At 49.5% G+C, this 21,717-nt stretch overlaps 1 protein-coding gene across 1 annotated transcript in view; it reads right to left on the bottom strand.

Annotated features, from left to right (window-relative positions):
- The window catches only part of CD68 (CD68 molecule), a 108,712-nt gene that overhangs the window by 51,775 nt on the left and 35,220 nt on the right, over positions 1-21,717 (bottom strand). The window contains exon 3 of the mRNA XM_085637332.1: positions 11,205-11,327. Within this exon, the coding sequence (XP_085493458.1) occupies positions 11,205-11,327 (123 nt within the window). The remainder of the gene's footprint in view (positions 1-11,204; positions 11,328-21,717) is intronic.

Here is a 21,717-nt window from a genome sequence, read left to right as displayed (position 1 = left end):
CTGTCCTCCACTTGCAAGTAGTACACTGTGATACAGGCATCCTCCGTTCACACGAGCGCTCCCATCGAGCACTTCAGACCCGCCTTGGCAAGCGGGGGGGCTTTTCCGTGGCTGGACAGCCACTAAATATAAACACACGAGTTGCCCCAAAAGGAATCGCCACACACGGAGAGATATCCGCACTAACACCACAGGTTGCAGAGCTTCAGAGCAGATAGCAGATAGCAGCCTTCCCTTCTGCCATACGCGTTTCGAGTATTACACTCTTGATCACTGGCTGGCTGAACACAGGAGGCGGAATCAAAGAACAAATTTATTTAAATGATAAGCCCCGCCCCAGTGGGCGCCGTAGCATGCTGGTAATTGCAGTTTGTAATATACTACACAGGCTCAAAAGTTCACTCCCCAAGTGGGTTCCGCTGCCTCCATTCGTAAAAATGTCATACCCAATAGGGCGAGAGGCTTCACCAAACTGTCCTCCACTTGCAAGTAGTACACTGTGATACAGGCATCCTCCGTTCACACGAGCGCTCCCATCGAGCACTTCAGACCCGCCTTGGCAAGCGGGGGGGCTTTTCCGTGGCTGGACAGCCACTAAATATAAACACACGAGTTGCCCCAAAAGGAATCGCCACACACGGAGAGATATCCGCACTAACACCACAGGTTGCAGAGCTTCAGAGCAGATAGCAGATAGCAGCCTTCCCTTCTGCCATACGCGTTTCGAGTATTACACTCTTGATCACTGGCTGGCTGAACACAGGAGGCGGAATCAAAGAACAAATTTATTTAAATGATAAGCCCCGCCCCAGTGGGCGCCGTAGCATGCTGGTAATTGCAGTTTGTAATATACTACACAGGCTCAAAAGTTCACTCCCCAAGTGGGTTCCGCTGCCTCCATTCGTAAAAATGTCATACCCAATAGGGCGAGAGGCTTCACCAAACTGTCCTCCACTTGCAAGTAGTACACTGTGATACAGGCATCCTCCGTTCACACGAGCGCTCCCATCGAGCACTTCAGACCCGCCTTGGCAAGCGGGGGGGCTTTTCCGTGGCTGGACAGCCACTAAATATAAACACACGAGTTGCCCCAAAAGGAATCGCCACACACGGAGAGATATCCGCACTAACACCACAGGTTGCAGAGCTTCAGAGCAGATAGCAGATAGCAGCCTTCCCTTCTGCCATACGCGTTTCGAGTATTACACTCTTGATCACTGGCTGGCTGAACACAGGAGGCGGAATCAAAGAACAAATTTATTTAAATGATAAGCCCCGCCCCAGTGGGCGCCGTAGCATGCTGGTAATTGCAGTTTGTAATATACTACACAGGCTCAAAAGTTCACTCCCCAAGTGGGTTCCGCTGCCTCCATTCGTAAAAATGTCATACCCAATAGGGCGAGAGGCTTCACCAAACTGTCCTCCACTTGCAAGTAGTACACTGTGATACAGGCATCCTCCGTTCACACGAGCGCTCCCATCGAGCACTTCAGACCCGCCTTGGCAAGCGGGGGGGCTTTTCCGTGGCTGGACAGCCACTAAATATAAACACACGAGTTGCCCCAAAAGGAATCGCCACACACGGAGAGATATCCGCACTAACACCACAGGTTGCAGAGCTTCAGAGCAGATAGCAGATAGCAGCCTTCCCTTCTGCCATACGCGTTTCGAGTATTACACTCTTGATCACTGGCTGGCTGAACACAGGAGGCGGAATCAAAGAACAAATTTATTTAAATGATAAGCCCCGCCCCAGTGGGCGCCGTAGCATGCTGGTAATTGCAGTTTGTAATATACTACACAGGCTCAAAAGTTCACTCCCCAAGTGGGTTCCGCTGCCTCCATTCGTAAAAATGTCATACCCAATAGGGCGAGAGGCTTCACCAAACTGTCCTCCACTTGCAAGTAGTACACTGTGATACAGGCATCCTCCGTTCACACGAGCGCTCCCATCGAGCACTTCAGACCCGCCTTGGCAAGCGGGGGGGCTTTTCCGTGGCTGGACAGCCACTAAATATAAACACACGAGTTGCCCCAAAAGGAATCGCCACACACGGAGAGATATCCGCACTAACACCACAGGTTGCAGAGCTTCAGAGCAGATAGCAGATAGCAGCCTTCCCTTCTGCCATACGCGTTTCGAGTATTACACTCTTGATCACTGGCTGGCTGAACACAGGAGGCGGAATCAAAGAACAAATTTATTTAAATGATAAGCCCCGCCCCAGTGGGCGCCGTAGCATGCTGGTAATTGCAGTTTGTAATATACTACACAGGCTCAAAAGTTCACTCCCCAAGTGGGTTCCGCTGCCTCCATTCGTAAAAATGTCATACCCAATAGGGCGAGAGGCTTCACCAAACTGTCCTCCACTTGCAAGTAGTACACTGTGATACAGGCATCCTCCGTTCACACGAGCGCTCCCATCGAGCACTTCAGACCCGCCTTGGCAAGCGGGGGGGCTTTTCCGTGGCTGGACAGCCACTAAATATAAACACACGAGTTGCCCCAAAAGGAATCGCCACACACGGAGAGATATCCGCACTAACACCACAGGTTGCAGAGCTTCAGAGCAGATAGCAGATAGCAGCCTTCCCTTCTGCCATACGCGTTTCGAGTATTACACTCTTGATCACTGGCTGGCTGAACACAGGAGGCGGAATCAAAGAACAAATTTATTTAAATGATAAGCCCCGCCCCAGTGGGCGCCGTAGCATGCTGGTAATTGCAGTTTGTAATATACTACACAGGCTCAAAAGTTCACTCCCCAAGTGGGTTCCGCTGCCTCCATTCGTAAAAATGTCATACCCAATAGGGCGAGAGGCTTCACCAAACTGTCCTCCACTTGCAAGTAGTACACTGTGATACAGGCATCCTCCGTTCACACGAGCGCTCCCATCGAGCACTTCAGACCCGCCTTGGCAAGCGGGGGGGCTTTTCCGTGGCTGGACAGCCACTAAATATAAACACACGAGTTGCCCCAAAAGGAATCGCCACACACGGAGAGATATCCGCACTAACACCACAGGTTGCAGAGCTTCAGAGCAGATAGCAGATAGCAGCCTTCCCTTCTGCCATACGCGTTTCGAGTATTACACTCTTGATCACTGGCTGGCTGAACACAGGAGGCGGAATCAAAGAACAAATTTATTTAAATGATAAGCCCCGCCCCAGTGGGCGCCGTAGCATGCTGGTAATTGCAGTTTGTAATATACTACACAGGCTCAAAAGTTCACTCCCCAAGTGGGTTCCGCTGCCTCCATTCGTAAAAATGTCATACCCAATAGGGCGAGAGGCTTCACCAAACTGTCCTCCACTTGCAAGTAGTACACTGTGATACAGGCATCCTCCGTTCACACGAGCGCTCCCATCGAGCACTTCAGACCCGCCTTGGCAAGCGGGGGGGCTTTTCCGTGGCTGGACAGCCACTAAATATAAACACACGAGTTGCCCCAAAAGGAATCGCCACACACGGAGAGATATCCGCACTAACATCCGTATATTACAAACTGCAATTACCAGCATGCTACGGCGCCCACTGGGGCGGGGCTTATCATTTAAATAAATTTGTTCTTTGATTCCGCCTCCTGTGTTCAGCCAGCCAGTGATCAAGAGTGTAAAACTCGAAACGCGTATGGCAGAAGGGAAGGCTGCTATCTGCTATCTGCTCTGAAGCTCTGCAACCTGTGGTGTTAGTGCGGATATCTCTCCGTGTGTGGCGATTCCTTTTGGGGCAACTCGTGTGTTTATATTTAGTGGCTGTCCAGCCACGGAAAAGCCCCCCCGCTTGCCAAGGCGGGTCTGAAGTGCTCGATGGGAGCGCTCGTGTGAACGGAGGATGCCTGTATCACAGTGTACTACTTGCAAGTGGAGGACAGTTTGGTGAAGCCTCTCGCCCTATTGGGTATGACATTTTTACGAATGGAGGCAGCGGAACCCACTTGGGGAGTGAACTTTTGAGCCTGTGTAGTATATTACAAACTGCAATTACCAGCATGCTACGGCGCCCACTGGGGCGGGGCTTATCATTTAAATAAATGTGTTCTTTGATTCCGCCTCCTGTGTTCAGCCAGCCAGTGATCAAGAGTGTAAAACTCGAAACGCGTATGGCAGAAGGGAAGGCTGCTATCTGCTATCTGCTCTGAAGCTCTGCAACCTGTGGTGTTAGTGCGGATATCTCTCCGTGTGTGGCGATTCCTTTTGGGGCAACTCGTGTGTTTATATTTAGTGGCTGTCCAGCCACGGAAAAGCCCCCCCGCTTGCCAAGGCGGGTCTGAAGTGCTCGATGGGAGCGCTCGTGTGAACGGAGGATGCCTGTATCACAGTGTACTACTTGCAAGTGGAGGACAGTTTGGTGAAGCCTCTCGCCCTATTGGGTATGACATTTTTACGAATGGAGGCAGCGGAACCCACTTGGGGAGTGAACTTTTGAGCCTGTGTAGTATATTACAAACTGCAATTACCAGCATGCTACGGCGCCCACTGGGGCGGGGCTTATCATTTAAATAAATTTGTTCTTTGATTCCGCCTCCTGTGTTCAGCCAGCCAGTGATCAAGAGTGTAAAACTCGAAACGCGTATGGCAGAAGGGAAGGCTGCTATCTGCTATCTGCTCTGAAGCTCTGCAACCTGTGGTGTTAGTGCGGATATCTCTCCGTGTGTGGCGATTCCTTTTGGGGCAACTCGTGTGTTTATATTTAGTGGCTGTCCAGCCACGGAAAAGCCCCCCCGCTTGCCAAGGCGGGTCTGAAGTGCTCGATGGGAGCGCTCGTGTGAACGGAGGATGCCTGTATCACAGTGTACTACTTGCAAGTGGAGGACAGTTTGGTGAAGCCTCTCGCCCTATTGGGTATGACATTTTTACGAATGGAGGCAGCGGAACCCACTTGCGGAGTGAACTTTTGAGCCTGTGTAGTATATTACAAACTGCAATTACCAGCATGCTACGGCGCCCACTGGGGCGGGGCTTATCATTTAAATAAATTTGTTCTTTGATTCCGCCTCCTGTGTTCAGCCAGCCAGTGATCAAGAGTGTAAAACTCGAAACGCGTATGGCAGAAGGGAAGGCTGCTATCTGCTATCTGCTCTGAAGCTCTGCAACCTGTGGTGTTAGTGCGGATATCTCTCCGTGTGTGGCGATTCCTTTTGGGGCAACTCGTGTGTTTATATTTAGTGGCTGTCCAGCCACGGAAAAGCCCCCCCGCTTGCCAAGGCGGGTCTGAAGTGCTCGATGGGAGCGCTCGTGTGAACGGAGGATGCCTGTATCACAGTGTACTACTTGCAAGTGGAGGACAGTTTGGTGAAGCCTCTCGCCCTATTGGGTATGACATTTTTACGAATGGAGGCAGCGGAACCCACTTGGGGAGTGAACTTTTGAGCCTGTGTAGTATATTACAAACTGCAATTACCAGCATGCTACGGCGCCCACTGGGGCGGGGCTTATCATTTAAATAAATTTGTTCTTTGATTCCGCCTCCTGTGTTCAGCCAGCCAGTGATCAAGAGTGTAAAACTCGAAACGCGTATGGCAGAAGGGAAGGCTGCTATCTGCTATCTGCTCTGAAGCTCTGCAACCTGTGGTGTTAGTGCGGATATCTCTCCGTGTGTGGCGATTCCTTTTGGGGCAACTCGTGTGTTTATATTTAGTGGCTGTCCAGCCACGGAAAAGCCCCCCCGCTTGCCAAGGCGGGTCTGAAGTGCTCGATGGGAGCGCTCGTGTGAACGGAGGATGCCTGTATCACAGTGTACTACTTGCAAGTGGAGGACAGTTTGGTGAAGCCTCTCGCCCTATTGGGTATGACATTTTTACGAATGGAGGCAGCGGAACCCACTTGGGGAGTGAACTTTTGAGCCTGTGTAGTATATTACAAACTGCAATTACCAGCATGCTACGGCGCCCACTGGGGCGGGGCTTATCATTTAAATAAATTTGTTCTTTGATTCCGCCTCCTGTGTTCAGCCAGCCAGTGATCAAGAGTGTAAAACTCGAAACGCGTATGGCAGAAGGGAAGGCTGCTATCTGCTATCTGCTCTGAAGCTCTGCAACCTGTGGTGTTAGTGCGGATATCTCTCCGTGTGTGGCGATTCCTTTTGGGGCAACTCGTGTGTTTATATTTAGTGGCTGTCCAGCCACGGAAAAGCCCCCCCGCTTGCCAAGGCGGGTCTGAAGTGCTCGATGGGAGCGCTCGTGTGAACGGAGGATGCCTGTATCACAGTGTACTACTTGCAAGTGGAGGACAGTTTGGTGAAGCCTCTCGCCCTATTGGGTATGACATTTTTACGAATGGAGGCAGCGGAACCCACTTGGGGAGTGAACTTTTGAGCCTGTGTAGTATATTACAAACTGCAATTACCAGCATGCTACGGCGCCCACTGGGGCGGGGCTTATCATTTAAATAAATTTGTTCTTTGATTCCGCCTCCTGTGTTCAGCCAGCCAGTGATCAAGAGTGTAAAACTCGAAACGCGTATGGCAAAAGGGAAGGCTGCTATCTGCTATCTGCTCTGAAGCTCTGCAACCTGTGGTGTTAGTGCGGATATCTCTCCGTGTGTGGCGATTCCTTTTGGGGCAACTCGTGTGTTTATATTTAGTGGCTGTCCAGCCACGGAAAAGCCCCCCCGCTTGCCAAGGCGGGTCTGAAGTGCTCGATGGGAGCGCTCGTGTGAACGGAGGATGCCTGTATCACAGTGTACTACTTGCAAGTGGAGGACAGTTTGGTGAAGCCTCTCGCCCTATTGGGTATGACATTTTTACGAATGGAGGCAGCGGAACCCACTTGGGGAGTGAACTTTTGAGCCTGTGTAGTATATTACAAACTGCAATTACCAGCATGCTACGGCGCCCACTGGGGCGGGGCTTATCATTTAAATAAATTTGTTCTTTGATTCCGCCTCCTGTGTTCAGCCAGCCAGTGATCAAGAGTGTAAAACTCGAAACGCGTATGGCAGAAGGGAAGGCTGCTATCTGCTATCTGCTCTGAAGCTCTGCAACCTGTGGTGTTAGTGCGGATATCTCTCCGTGTGTGGCGATTCCTTTTGGGGCAACTCGTGTGTTTATATTTAGTGGCTGTCCAGCCACGGAAAAGCCCCCCCGCTTGCCAAGGCGGGTCTGAAGTGCTCGATGGGAGCGCTCGTGTGAACGGAGGATGCCTGTATCACAGTGTACTACTTGCAAGTGGAGGACAGTTTGGTGAAGCCTCTCGCCCTATTGGGTATGACATTTTTACGAATGGAGGCAGCGGAACCCACTTGGGGAGTGAACTTTTGAGCCTGTGTAGTATATTACAAACTGCAATTACCAGCATGCTACGGCGCCCACTGGGGCGGGGCTTATCATTTAAATAAATTTGTTCTTTGATTCCGCCTCCTGTGTTCAGCCAGCCAGTGATCAAGAGTGTAAAACTCGAAACGCGTATGGCAGAAGGGAAGGCTGCTATCTGCTATCTGCTCTGAAGCTCTGCAACCTGTGGTGTTAGTGCGGATATCTCTCCGTGTGTGGCGATTCCTTTTGGGGCAACTCGTGTGTTTATATTTAGTGGCTGTCCAGCCACGGAAAAGCCCCCCCGCTTGCCAAGGCGGGTCTGAAGTGCTCGATGGGAGCGCTCGTGTGAACGGAGGATGCCTGTATCACAGTGTACTACTTGCAAGTGGAGGACAGTTTGGTGAAGCCTCTCGCCCTATTGGGTATGACATTTTTACGAATGGAGGCAGCGGAACCCACTTGGGGAGTGAACTTTTGAGCCTGTGTAGTATATTACAAACTGCAATTACCAGCATGCTACGGCGCCCACTGGGGCGGGGCTTATCATTTAAATAAATTTGTTCTTTGATTCCGCCTCCTGTGTTCAGCCAGCCAGTGATCAAGAGTGTAAAACTCGAAACGCGTATGGCAGAAGGGAAGGCTGCTATCTGCTATCTGCTCTGAAGCTCTGCAACCTGTGGTGTTAGTGCGGATATCTCTCCGTGTGTGGCGATTCCTTTTGGGGCAACTCGTGTGTTTATATATATATATATATACATATTTAAAAAAAATAAACAAATCATAAAAATAAATAAACAATATTTAACAAATGAAAAATCAAATATAATAAGTATATAAAAAGAAAACATAATATAACATTAATTTCACATAACGAAAACCTAAACATATTATATAAAATAAAATAATAAATACATTAAAAAAAAAAAAACTAGAAAATATTTACAAACAAAAAAATGAATTAATACATGCAGTATTTATTTTATTTCCTACCCTATAACACCACACCAAAAACAAAACACTTCAACATTTTAAATTAAATGTACTTCCATAATTAACATAATTATTAATCAATTAAAATATTATTAATAAAAACAACTAATAAATATTAATTGACTACACACACTTTAACACTATAATATCACACACATCTAAATTAAACTATAAAATTATAAAACACAATTAAAACTTATTTTTAAATTAAAAACTATTACTATTAATAACTAATAATAAAGTAATTAAAATGTATTCAATACCCACCCTTCACCCCTTTAAAAGTAAAAACAACACACACAAAAATAACCAATAACCCCCAAAAATATCAAATAATTAACATTAATTAATAACTATATAATAATTAAATATTAAAGGCACAAAATGGCAGCAAGGTTTATTAACACTGCACTACCCAGTCTAATCACTAGTGTATTCTGGCACACGTATTGCCCACCTCAAATGACCAGCTGCCACATGGCCACAGAGAAGACTCAGTTTGGACAGAATGATGAGAGGCAATACAAATTAGTACAGTAATGAGTCAATGGACAATAAAAATTCTTTCCAAGGTTCTGTTTGTTGTGCGTTGCAGATTAGTTATTTCTTATATTCTTTTCACAGTTTGGTACTGCCAACGTGTTTCGCCCTGGAAAGGGCTTCTTCAGAGAAAGCTAATATAGTAGGCACAGTTCAAGTGTTCACCGTTCGAAACCGCAGTAATGAAATGCATCAATAATGTCCCCTGGTCAGTCAAGTATGCGCCACGTCCAGTATTCCAGTATCCTTAATGTAGATGATATATCGTAATCAATTCTGTTATCTTAGTTGCCTCTGCCACTGATAAGTCTTCACCCGTGTATGGACCAACGTCAACTGCAGTTGACGTTGGACCATACACGGGGGAAGACTTATCTGAATTGGAATACTTTACAGACTTTGGAAATGCCAGAGGCAACTAAGATAACAGAATTGATTACGATATATCATCTACATTAAGGATACTGGAATACTGGACGTGGCGCATACTTGAATGACCAAGGGACGTTATTGACACATTTCGTTACTGGTGTTTCGAACTGTGAACACTTGAACTGTGCCTACTATATTATCTTGCCCTGAAGAAGCCCTTTGTAGGGGGAAACGCGTTGGCTCTACCAAACTGTGAAGAGAATATAAGAAATAAAGAATCTAAAACGCACAGCAAACAGAACCTGTGAAATAATTTTTATTGTTCGTTGACTCATTACTGTACTAATTTGTATTGCCTTTCATATATCAATTAAACACAAAATACTTCCCAACCTCTACTCCTATAAACACCACAACACACACCTAAAATTAATTACACAATTATATAATACAATTTAAATTAATATCAATTAACAAAAAATGAATAATAAAAAATAAATAAACTACTTAACACCCTTTACCCCATAAACCCCAAAACACACACCTAAAATTATTTTCCCAAATACCATAATTAATTATCAATTAATTAATTAAAAGTAATTAACAACCAGTTATTAATTCATCAATTAAAAAATAGATTACTTCCCACCCTTTACACCTATAATCACCACAACACACATGTAAAATTAATTACACAATTACCATAATTAAATAGCAATTAATCAATTAAAATTAATTATCTACCAATTAATAATTAATTGATAATAAATTACTTTACACATTTAAAATAAGGGTGGGCGTAGTTCGCAAAGTAGCACTTCGCGAAGCTACGCAAAGTGAAGTTCGCACTACGCGAGCTACGCGTAGCACTTCGCGAACTGCGAAGTAACATGTTCGCACTGTGCAAGATGTTGTTTTCAATGATTGCACAGTGCGGACAAGCAACCGGCACTGTGCAATCATTGAAAATGGCATCTTGCACAGTGCGAGCTGTAGTTTTCTGCTGCTCGAGTAGATTTTTCCTCGAGCTGCAGCTTTCTCAACGCGAACTGGTAGTTTCTCATCGCGAGCGGTCGCGAGCATACGCGACCCCTCGCAATGAGAAATCTGACCTTCTCGCGTTGTGAATCTCGCCGGGAGGTTTATTTTCCATGCTCGCGATCGCGAACAAGGAAAAAGTCTCGCCAGGATGTCATTTTGCTTGCTCGCGGTCGCCAACTTGACGTTGAGGACCGCGAGCAAGAAAAAAATGACCGCAGCACTACGCAACACTACGCTACGCGTGTTCGCACTGTGCTACGTGCAGTTCGCGTAGTGCGAAGTAGCGCGAACTTCGCAAACTACGCGAGCGTAGCGTAGTGCTTCGCCCAGGCCTAATTTAAAACTATAAAACCTCAATTACACAAATATAAATTAACAAAATATAATCAATTAATTTAATATAATTAAGTTACTTCCCACCCTATTCCCCTATAAACTCACAACCTGCTATGGAACTAAAAACGCAAAATGCAATTAAAAATAAATTAATAACTAGTAAAAATGTAAAAAATATATTAGAAATACAAACAATTATTATACAAAAAAAACTACTCACATACATAACAAATATATACAAAATACATAACATTAATTAAAAAATGATATTTTTAACAACTATATTTTTGCAAACTATATTAAACACTTTGATAATTTTAAAATTGATATTACTTACCTTAAGTCGATATTCTTGACCACGATTTTCTTACTGTCGATATTTCTGAACCACGATATTTCTTACTCAATATTTGTGCAACTCGATATTTTTTACTCGATATTGTCTGCACACCCTTTTTAATGTAATTGAAGATTCTAGCTAGTGCATATATTTTTACGATTTATTATTCTGACTTTCTTTTTTCAATGTTATTTTACTGTAATGCAATGGTTTTAATTAACTTATGCGAATAAACTTCACTACCATTACCATAGCACAGCATGGCACACCACATAGCATACATTACAAGTGTCTCACGTGACAGCATACCTTAGCATTCCACAGCCTACCTTCTGGAATGTGAACTGGATGAAGCCGTCTGGGAAGGTGAGCCTCAGCATGGCTGTTTCATTGAAGCAGTACCCGGATGTGGTGGTGTAAGCGGGCCCTGGCACTGTGATTGACCCCCATACCTAGTGCAAAGAAAGACACAAAGGACACATCAACAACAACGATATACCAGCAGGATGCGATGAGGGGGTGACATCATGATACCCATGGGGAGATGGGGCCACGCAGTGCTGTAAATGGGAAAGCATAATGCAGGTCTTCATTAAATTGAGTTGGGGGCGTGGCTAGTGTGTGGGGTTAGAGGTGGGGCGAGACATGATGATACAAAGTCACTTCTAGTCTCAAACTTCCAAAATGTGCAGACTCACGGCTAGTGCGATGCCATAGCCCCCTGAAATAGGCACGCTGTCCTTTGCATTTAAAGGGACAGGTTAATTTGGACCATCGTGTTTATGCCTCAGGCACAAGTTTACCAGGTTTAGAACTGTGCATAAGGGTCAGCAGGATCCTGGTTATAATGTCTGGCCACCAGTATGTGATCTTGGCTAAGCTTTGTGATAAGTTGATCCAGTATTGTATGATCCTGGACTCTTTGGCCCAACATTGAGTGAAATTGGCACAGCACTGTGTGATCTTGGCCCATGCTGTGTTTTCTTAGACTAGTAATTAACGGACTTGGCTCAGTGCAGTTTATTTTTAAGCCATCCTTATCTGTTCTTGAGCCATTGCTGTTTAGGCCAGCCCTGGCTGATAGTGGACCTTTGATGTACTTTATTGTGCCAGTGATGTGGGGTCTGAGCTCCGCCCTGTCTGATCTTGGCTCAGTATTTCAGATCTTAGCCCAGTGCCTTGTTCCTCACTGAGGACAGATGATGAACAGATCATGGTGAGTTCACGAAGGGCAGCAATCAGTTCCTAGTGACATCCATGCAAAAACTCATGAAGGAGACTGAGGGTGCTGGTCCTGCACAGCAGTTTCAACACACACTCACCCATCACAGCGTTCCCTATTTTTTCTTTTTAACCAAGTAGCACCAATTCATACCTGTGCAGTCCTGGGTACCACAGTTTTAACCACGTAGCACCAATTCATACCTGTGCAGTCCTGGGTACCACAGTTTTAACCAAGTAGCAACAATTCATACCTGTGCAGTCCTGAGCGCCACAGTTTTAACCAAGTATCACCAATTCATTTTTTTTACTTTTTATTGTTTTTGATAAAAACACAACAACAAGACACTTGAGTAGACAGTTTGTTTGTATCATTCGACAATACAACATCCCAATTTACTCCACGGACAAAACCAACATATCGGCAGTGTAGTCCATGGCCGGCTTCAACCGTTCCCATTGCCGTCCCCACATCTACTGCATCAATCTGAATCAGAGGTGTCATCATGTGGCGTCGGTGGTGGGTCACATATGCCTCCCCTGAATTTGTTCCATGCCTCCCATACCTTATCCCACTTGCGGGGGCAACCCCGCCTAACAAAAGCTGAGCGCTCAGCAAACATGACCACGTCCATATCTCTCCCCCATGCAGTTAGTGAAGGCACCTCCCCCACCTCCCACTTTTGGGCTATGTTTCTCTTCGCCGTCATTATCCCCAGCGTGACCCAGCTCTGGGCCTGGCGACTGAGGTAGTTGGGCTCCCACACATTCAGCAAACAGCGCCGGGGCTCCGGCACCAATGAGACGCCGCACGCCTGCAACATTGTATGCATTATCCGCTTCCAGAACTCCTGGATTACAGGACAGTCCCAAATGGTATGATAAAAGGTGCCTTCCTCCCCACAACCACGCAAGCAGAAGGGGTGTGGTGCTCTGCTCATTTTATGTAACAAATGTCTGGTATAGTATGAACGGTGCAGAATTCGCTAGGCACCACAGTTTTAACCAAGTAGCACTAATTCATACCTGTGCAATCCTGGGTACCACAGTTTTAACCAAGTAGCACCCATTCATACCTGTGCAGTCCTGAGCGCCACAGTTTTAACCAAGTAGCACCAATTCATACCTGTGCAGTCCAGGGCACCACAGTTTTAACCAAGAATCACCAATTCATACCTATGCAGTCCTAGGCACCACAGTTTTAACCAAGTAGCACCAATTCATACCTGTGCAATCCTGGGTACCACAGTTTTAACCAAGTAGCACCAATTCATGCCTGTGCAGTCCAGCGCGTCACAGTTTCAACCAAGTAGCACCAATTCATACCTGTGCAGTCCAGCCTGCCACAGTTTTAACCAAGTAGCACCAATTCATACCTCTGCAGTACTGAGCGCCACAGTTTTAACCAGATAACACCAATTCCTACTGGTGAAGTCCTGGGCGCCACAGTTTTAACTAAGTAGCACTAATTCATACCTGTGCAGTCCTGAGCACCACAGTTTTAACCAAGTATCACCAATTCATACCTGTGCAGTCCTAGGCACCACAGTTTTAACCAAGTATCACCAATTCATACCTGTGCAGTCCTGGGCACCACAGTTTTAACCAAGTATCACCAATTCATACCTGTGCAGTCCTAGGCACCACAGTTTTAACCAAGTAGCACCAATTCATACCTGTGCAGTCCTAGGCACCACAGTTTTAACCAAGTATCACCAATTCATACCTGTGCAGTCCTGGGCACCACAGTTTTAACCAAGTAGCACGAATTCATGCCTGTGCAGTCCAGCACGCCACAGTTTTAACCAAGTAGCACCAATTCCTACTTGTGCAGTACTGAGTGCCACAGTTTTAACCAGATAACACCAATTCCTACTGGTGAAGTCCTGGGAGGCACCGTTTTAACTAAGTAGCACTAATTCATACCTGTGCAGTCCTGAGCACCGCAGTTTCAACCAGGTACCACCAATTCAGACCTGTCCAGTCCTGGGTGCCACAGTGTTTACCAGATAACACCAATTTATAACTGTGGAGTCCTGGGTGCCACAGTTTTAACCAAATAACACCAATTTCTACCTGTGCAGTCCTGGGTGCCACAGTTTTAACCAGATAACACCAATTCATACTTGTGAAGTCCTGAGCGTCACAGTTTTACCCAGAGAAAACACCAATTCCTACCTGTGAATTCCTGTGCGCCACAGTTTTAACCAAGTAGCACTAATTCATTCCTGTGCAGTCCTGAGTGCCACAGTTTTAACCAGGTAACACCAATTCATAGCTGTGCAGTACTGGGCGCCAGAGTTTTAACTAGGTAACACCAATTCAGACCTGTGCAGTCCTGGGTGCCACAGTTTTAACCAGGTAACACCAATTGATACATGTGCAGTCCTGGATGCCACAGTTCCAACCAGGTACCACCAATTTTGACCTCTGCAGTCCTGGGCGCCACAATTTTAACCAGGTAACACCAATTCCTACCTGTGCAGTCCTGAGCGCCACAGTTTTAACCAGGTAACACCAATTCCGACCTTTGCAGTCCTGGGCGCCACAGTTTTAACCAGATAATACCAATTCATTTCTATGCAGTACTGGGCGCCACAGTGTTCAAGTGATCCTCATGTTAAGGGCTCATCATCTTTTCCTCAATAAGGGGCTTGTTCGCGAGATTCCTTGCATTTATCTGGACTGGCCGCACCACACCACGCTAAAGGGTCCTTAGAACAAGTTTCACAGATTAAGAACAGTGCACTCTGTCCATCACTGTGTGTGATATTAGGTCTGCACAGTGTTGTTGGCCAGTGTTATGTGATCTCAACACTGTGGTATTTTGGGCGATAGCAGGACAGTGTGTGGATTCCGTTCCATTCAGTGTGTGCTTTGTGATACCAGGCCCTATTTTTGTGACACTGCCACAACGTTGAGTGATCCTGCCTACCAGTTTCTATTTAAATGGACTTGGCCGGCACTGTATATTGCGACAAGTGTGACTAATGCACCAAAAGGATGTACAGGCAATTGACCATTCATTGAATTCAATGTTTACCAGCCCTGCTAAGAAGAAACTTTTATTGCAGCTGAGGCATGAGTATCCTCAGCACAAGACAGAAAAGCTTGCCACAGTTAGTCAGGTGTACTGAATGTATGAGTGAGTGTTAGGGAGTTACAATGCAACTGACATAATACTGAGGGCGTGATTCACAAAAGTAAACATGCACTTTTGTGTAAGTTTACGTTTGTTTTGGATTTCACAAACCCGCTGGTGACCAGTGCGCCCCGTAAGGGCTCTGGGATGGCGGCGTTACACATGAGTTCACTCTCAGCCCCTCCAGGCTGGCGACCAGTGGCCACGGATGGACTCTGGGATGGCGGCGTTAACCATGAGCTCACTCTCAGCACTTCCAGGCTGGTGACCAGCGCGCCCCGGAAGGGCTCTGGGATGGTGGCGTTAATAATGAGTTCAAACTTAGCACTTGCAGGCGTAACCAGTGGCCACGGATGGACTCTGGGATGGTGGCCTTAACCATGAGTTCACTCTTAGCACTTCCAGGCTGGTGACCAGTGCCCCCCAGAAGGGCTCTGGGATGGCGGCGTTAACCATGAGTTCACTCTCAGCACTTCCAGGCCAGTGACCAGTGCACCCAGGAACGGCTCTGGGATGGCGGAGTTAACCATGAGTTCACTCTCAGCGCTTCCAGGCTGGTGACCAGTGCCCCCCCGGAAGGGCTCTGGGATGGCAGCCTTAATAACAAGTTCACTCTCAGCACTTCCAGGCTGGTGACCAGTGGCCACGGATGGATTCTGGGATGGTGGCTTTAACGATGAGTTCACTCTCAGCACTTCCAGGCTGGTGACCAGTGGCTACGGATGGACTCTGGGATGGCGGCATTGACCATGAGTTCACTCTCAGCACTTCCAGGCTGGTGACCAGTGCGCCCGGAAGGGCTCTGGGATGGCGGCGTTAAACATGAGTTCACTCTCAGCACTTCCAGGCTGGTGACCAGTGCGCCTGGAAGGGCTCTGGGATGGCAGAGTTAACCATGAGTTCACTCTCAGCACTTACAGGCTGGTGACCAGTGCGCCCGGAAGGGCTCTGGGATGGCGGCGTTGACCATGAGTTCACTCTCAGCACTTCCAGGCTGGTGACTAGTGCACCCTGGAAGGGCTCTGGAATGGCGGCGTTAACCATGAGTTCACTCTCAGCACTTCCAGGCTGGTGACCGGTGCGCCCCGGAAGGGCTCTGGGATGATGGCTTTAACCATGTGTTCACTCTCAGCACTTCCAGGCTGGCGACCAGTGCGACCCGGAAGGACGCTAGGATGACGGCGTTAACCATGAGTTCACTCTCAGCATTTCCAGGCTGGTGACCAGTGCGCCCCGTAAGGGCTCTGGGATGGCGGCGTTAACCATGAGTTCACTCTCAGCACTTCCAGGCTGGTGACCAGTGCACCCAGGAAGGGCTCTGGGATGGCGGCATTAACGATGAGGTCACTCTCAGCACTTCCAGGCTGGTGACCGGTGCACCCAGGAAGGGCTCTGGGATGGCGGCATTAACAATGAGGTCACTCTCAGCACTTCCAGGCTGGTGACCAGTGCACCCAGGAAGGGCTCTGGGATGGCGGCGTTAACCATGAGTTCACCCTCAGCACTTCCAGGCTGGTGACCAGTGCGCGTGGAAGGGCTCTGGGATGGCTGCATTCACCATGAGTTCACTCTCAGCACTTCCAGGCTGGTGACCAGTGCGCCCCGGAAGGGCTCTGGGATGGCGGCATTCACCATGAGTTCACTCTCAGCACTTCCAGGCTGGTGACCAGTGCGCCCCGGAAGAGCTCTGGGATGGCGGCGTTAACCATGAGTTCACTCTCAGCACTTCCAGGCTGGCGACCAGTGTGCCCCGGAAGGACGCTGGGATGACGGCGTTAACCATGAGTTCACTCTCAGCACTTCCAGGCTGGTGACCAGTGCGCCCCGTAAGGGCTCTGGGATGGCGGCGTTAACCATGAGTTTACTCTCAGCACTTCCAGGCTGGTGACCAGTGCACCCAGGAAGGGCTCTGGGATGGCGGCATTAACGATGAGGTCACTCTCAGCACTTCCAGGCTGGTGACCGGTGCACCCCAGAAGGGCTCTGGGATGGCGGCATTAACAATGAGGTCCCTCTCAGCACTTCCAGGCTGGTGACCAGTGCACCCAGGAAGGGCTCTGGGATGGCGGCGTTAACCATGAGTTCACTCTCAGCACTTCCAGGCTGGTGACCAGTGCACCCAGGAAGGGCTCTGGGATGGTGGTGTTAACCATGAGTTCACTCTCAGCACTTCCAGGCTGGTGACCAGTGCCCCCCGGAAGGGCTCTGGGATGGCGGCGTTAACCATGAGTTCACTCTCAGCACTTCCAGGCTGGTGACCAGTGCACCCAGGAAGAGCTCTGGGATGGCGGCATTCACCATGAGTTCACTCTCAGCACTTTCAGGCTGGGGACCAGTGTGCCCGGAAGGGCTCTGGGATGGTTGCATTCACCATGAGTTCACTCTCAGCACTTCCAGGCTGGTGACCAGTGCGCCTGGAAGGGCTCTGGGATGGTGGTGTTAACCATGAGTTCACTCTCAGCACTTCCGGGCTGGTGACCAGTGCACCCTGGAAGGGCTCTGGGATGGCGGCGTTTACCATGAGTTCCCTCTCAGCACTTCCAGGCCAGTGACCAGTGCCCCCCGGAAGGGCTCTGGGATGGCGGCATTAACCATGAGTTCACTCTCAGCACTTCCAGGCTGGTGACCAGTGCGCCCCAGAAGGGCTCTGGGATGGCAGCCTTAATAACAAGTTCACTCTTAGCACTTCCAGGCTGGTGACCAGTGCGCCCAGAAGGGCTCTGGGATGGTGGCATTAACCATGAGTTCACCCTCAGCACTTCCAGGCTGGTGACCAGTGCGCGTGGAAGGGCTCTGGGATGGCTGCATTCACCATGAGTTCACTCTCAGCACTTCCAGGCTGGTGACCAGTGCGCCCCGGAAGGGCTCTGGGATGGCGGCATTCACCATGAGTTCACTCTCAGCACTTCCAGGCTGGTGACCAGTGCGCCCCGGAAGAGCTCTGGGATGGCGGCGTTAACCATGAGTTCACCCTCAGCACTTCCAGGCTGGTGACCAGTGCGCGTGGAAGGGCTCTGGGATGGCTGCATTCACCATGAGTTCACTCTCAGCACTTCCAGGCTGGTGACCAGTGCGCCCCGGAAGGGCTCTGGGATGGCGGCATTCACCATGAGTTCACTCTCAGCACTTCCAGGCTGGTGACCAGTGCGCCCCGGAAGAGCTCTGGGATGGCGGCGTTAACCATGAGTTCACTCTCAGCACTTCCAGGCTGGCGACCAGTGTGCCCCGGAAGGACGCTGGGATGACGGCGTTAACCATGAGTTCACTCTCAGCACTTCCAGGCTGGTGACCAGTGCGCCCGGAAGGGCTCTGGGATGGCGGCGTTGACCATGAGTTCACTCTCAGCACTTTCAGGCTGGTGACTAGTGCACCCTGAAAGGGCTCTGGAATGGCGGTGTTAACCATGAGTTCACTCTCAGCAATCCAGGCTGATGACCGGTGCGCCCCGGAAGGGCTCTGGGATGGTGGCTTTAACCATGTGTTCACTCTCAGCACTTCCAGGCTGGTGACCAGTGCGCCCCGGAAGGACGCTGGGATGACGGCGTTAACCATGAGTTCACTCTCAGCATTTCCAGGCTGGTGACCAGTGCGCCCCGTAAGGGCTCTGGGATGGCGGCGTTAACCATGAGTTCACTCTCAGCACTTCCAGGCTGGTGACCAGTGCACCCAGGAAGGGCTCTGGGATGGCGGCATTAACGATGAGGTCACTCTCAGCACTTCCAGGCTGGTGACCGGTGCACCCCAGAAGGGCTCTGGGATGGCGGCATTAACAATGAGGTCACTCTCAGCACTTCCAGGCTGGTGACCAGTGCACCCAGGAAGGGCTCTGGGATGGCGGCGTTAACCATGAGTTCACTCTCAGCACTTCCAGGCTGGTGACCAGTGCACCCAGGAAGGGCTCTGGGATGGTGGTGTTAACCATGAGTTCACTCTCAGCACTTCCAGGCTGGTGACCAGTGCCCCCCGGAAGGGCTCTGGGATGGCGGCGTTAACCATGAGTTCACTCTCAGCACTTCCAGGCTGGTGACCAGTGCACCCAGGAAGAGCTCTGGGATGGCGGCATTCACCATGAGTTCACTCTCAGCACTTTCAGGCTGGGGACCAGTGTGCCCGGAAGGGCTCTGGGATGGCTGCATTCACCATGAGTTCACTCTCAGCACTTCCAGGCTGGTGACCAGTGCGCCTGGAAGGGCTCTGGGATGGTGGTGTTAACCATGAGTTCACTCTCAGCACTTCCAGGCTGGTGACCAGTGCACCCTGGAAGGGCTCTGGGATGGCGGCGTTTACCATGAGTTCCCTCTCAGCACTTCCAGGCCAGTGACCAGTGCCCCCCGGAAGGGCTCTGGGATGGCGGCATTAACCATGAGTTCACTCTCAGCACTTCCAGGCTGGTGACCAGTGCGCCCCAGAAGGGCTCTGGGATGGCAGCCTTAATAACAAGTTCACTCTTAGCACTTCCAGGCTGGTGACCAGTGCGCCCGGAAGGGCTCTGGGATGGTGGCATTAACCATGAGTTCACTCTCAGCACTTCCAGACTGGTGACCAGTGACCCCCCCGGAAGGGCTCTTAGATGGCGGAGTTAACCATGAGTTCACTCTCAGCACTTCCAGGCTGGTGACCAGTGCCCCCCGGAAGGGCTCTGGGATGGCGGCGTTAACCATGAGTTCACTCTCAGCACTTCCAGGCTGGTGACCAGTGCCCCCCGGAAGGGCTCTGGGATGGCGGCGTTAACCATGCATACACTCTCAGCACTTCCAGGCTGGTGACCAGTGCACCCAGGAAGGGCTCTGGGATGGCGGCATTAACCATGAATACACTCTCAGCACTTCCAGGCTGGTGACCGGTGCGCCCGGAAGGGCTCTGGGATGGCGGCGTTAACCATGAGTTCACTCTCAGCACTTCCAGGCCGGTGACCAGTGCGCCCGGAATGGCTCTGGGATGGCTGCGTTAACCATGAGTTCACTCTCAGCACTTCCAGGCTGGTGACCAGTGGCTACGGATGGACTCTGGGATGGCGGCATTAACCATGAATACACTCTCAGCACTTCCAGGCTGGTGACCGGTGCGCCCGGAAGGGCTCTGGGATGGCGGCGTTAACCATGAGTTCACTCTCAGCACTTCCAGGCCGGTGACCAGTGCGCCCGGAATGGCTCTGGGATGGCTGCGTTAACCATGAGTTCACTCTCAGCACTTCCAGGCCGGTGACCAGTGCGCCCGGAATGGCTCTGGGATGGCTGCGTTAACCATGAGTTCACTCTCAGCACTTCCAGGCTGGTGACCAGTGCACCCCGGAAGAGCTCTGGGATGGCGGCATTAACCATGAATACACTCTCAGCACTTCCAGGCTGGTGACCGGTGCACCCCGGAAGGGCTCTGGGATGGCAGCATTAATCATGAGGTCTGCATCAGTTGCAGGTCAAACCAAAACACGTGAGAAATGTATCAATACAAACAAAAGGCGTTAACTCGCCACACACAAAAGGCTCCCGTGGGATTATTCCAGCTAGCGGCGGTGCTTCCATGAGGGCGGAGGAGCGTCACCCACCCTGCAAGTGCAGCAAACATGAAAAATAATACGGTCATAAAATGATTTTATTGATGTTTTATTTTTCAGTGCAGGGGTCATCCCGAGCCAAGTGTTGGGGCGGGGCCCTCCCTGCTGACTGGCAGCAGGGAGGAGGAATGGTGCACACCTAAAGTTTAAAGTTTACATGTCACTTTGGTCGGCTGTCTTGCGACGGCCAGCCTGACATGCGCACTTTAAATCTCTCCAACCTAAGCTGTCTTAGACAGCTGGGTGGAGAGCAGGCACAGGCCTCCAGTGCCTGTAGGAGTGCTGAGCCAGCCAGCTCCAACCAATCCTGGGGCTTCTCTCATGCTGGTTCACAGCACGAGAGCAGCATCTGGATTGGTATGGGGAGTTGACTCTGAGACCCCTTGCTGCCTTTTGCGAAGGACTGAGGTCGAGACCGGAGAGGAGTAGGTATGTACTTTTTTTTTTTTTAAATTAATTTTTGTGTTGTTTGACTTTTCTGTCCACACTACCAGGCAGGTGAGAAACTCACACTATCTTCAGCCTTCACTCCAGAGCTCTTAATTGTGGCTTGTTATAAACATTGTTTATGAAGGACCACAATTGAGAGCTTTGGGGTTGCACCTACGGGCCTTCCTGGAGTGCCTGCCTGATAGCCTCACCACTTTCTAAAGCAGTGAGCCGCCACTGGTTACTGTACACCGACAGTGTGAATGTGATTGAGGGAGCAGTGTCTGAATGGGTCCTGCTCTGTCAAACACAGCGAGACGATGAAATTCCCATCACCTGGACATCCCTTGCATAAAAATCTAAGTCCCATATTTGTAAAACGCAACGTATCACCCCAATGGGTACCCAGGCTCTGGGGGCCGTCGGGGAGATTAAGTGAGATATTGCCCAGAGTCACATGATGATGAGCTGTCACCGAGGATCGAACCGTGAGCTC

This window comes from Triturus cristatus, chromosome 12, assembly GCF_964204655.1.
Source record: "Triturus cristatus chromosome 12, aTriCri1.1, whole genome shotgun sequence".
Lineage (NCBI taxonomy): Eukaryota > Metazoa > Chordata > Amphibia > Caudata > Salamandridae > Triturus > Triturus cristatus.
The sequence above is the reverse complement of the archived record's forward strand: the minus strand, read 5'-3'. Positions and strand labels throughout refer to the sequence as shown.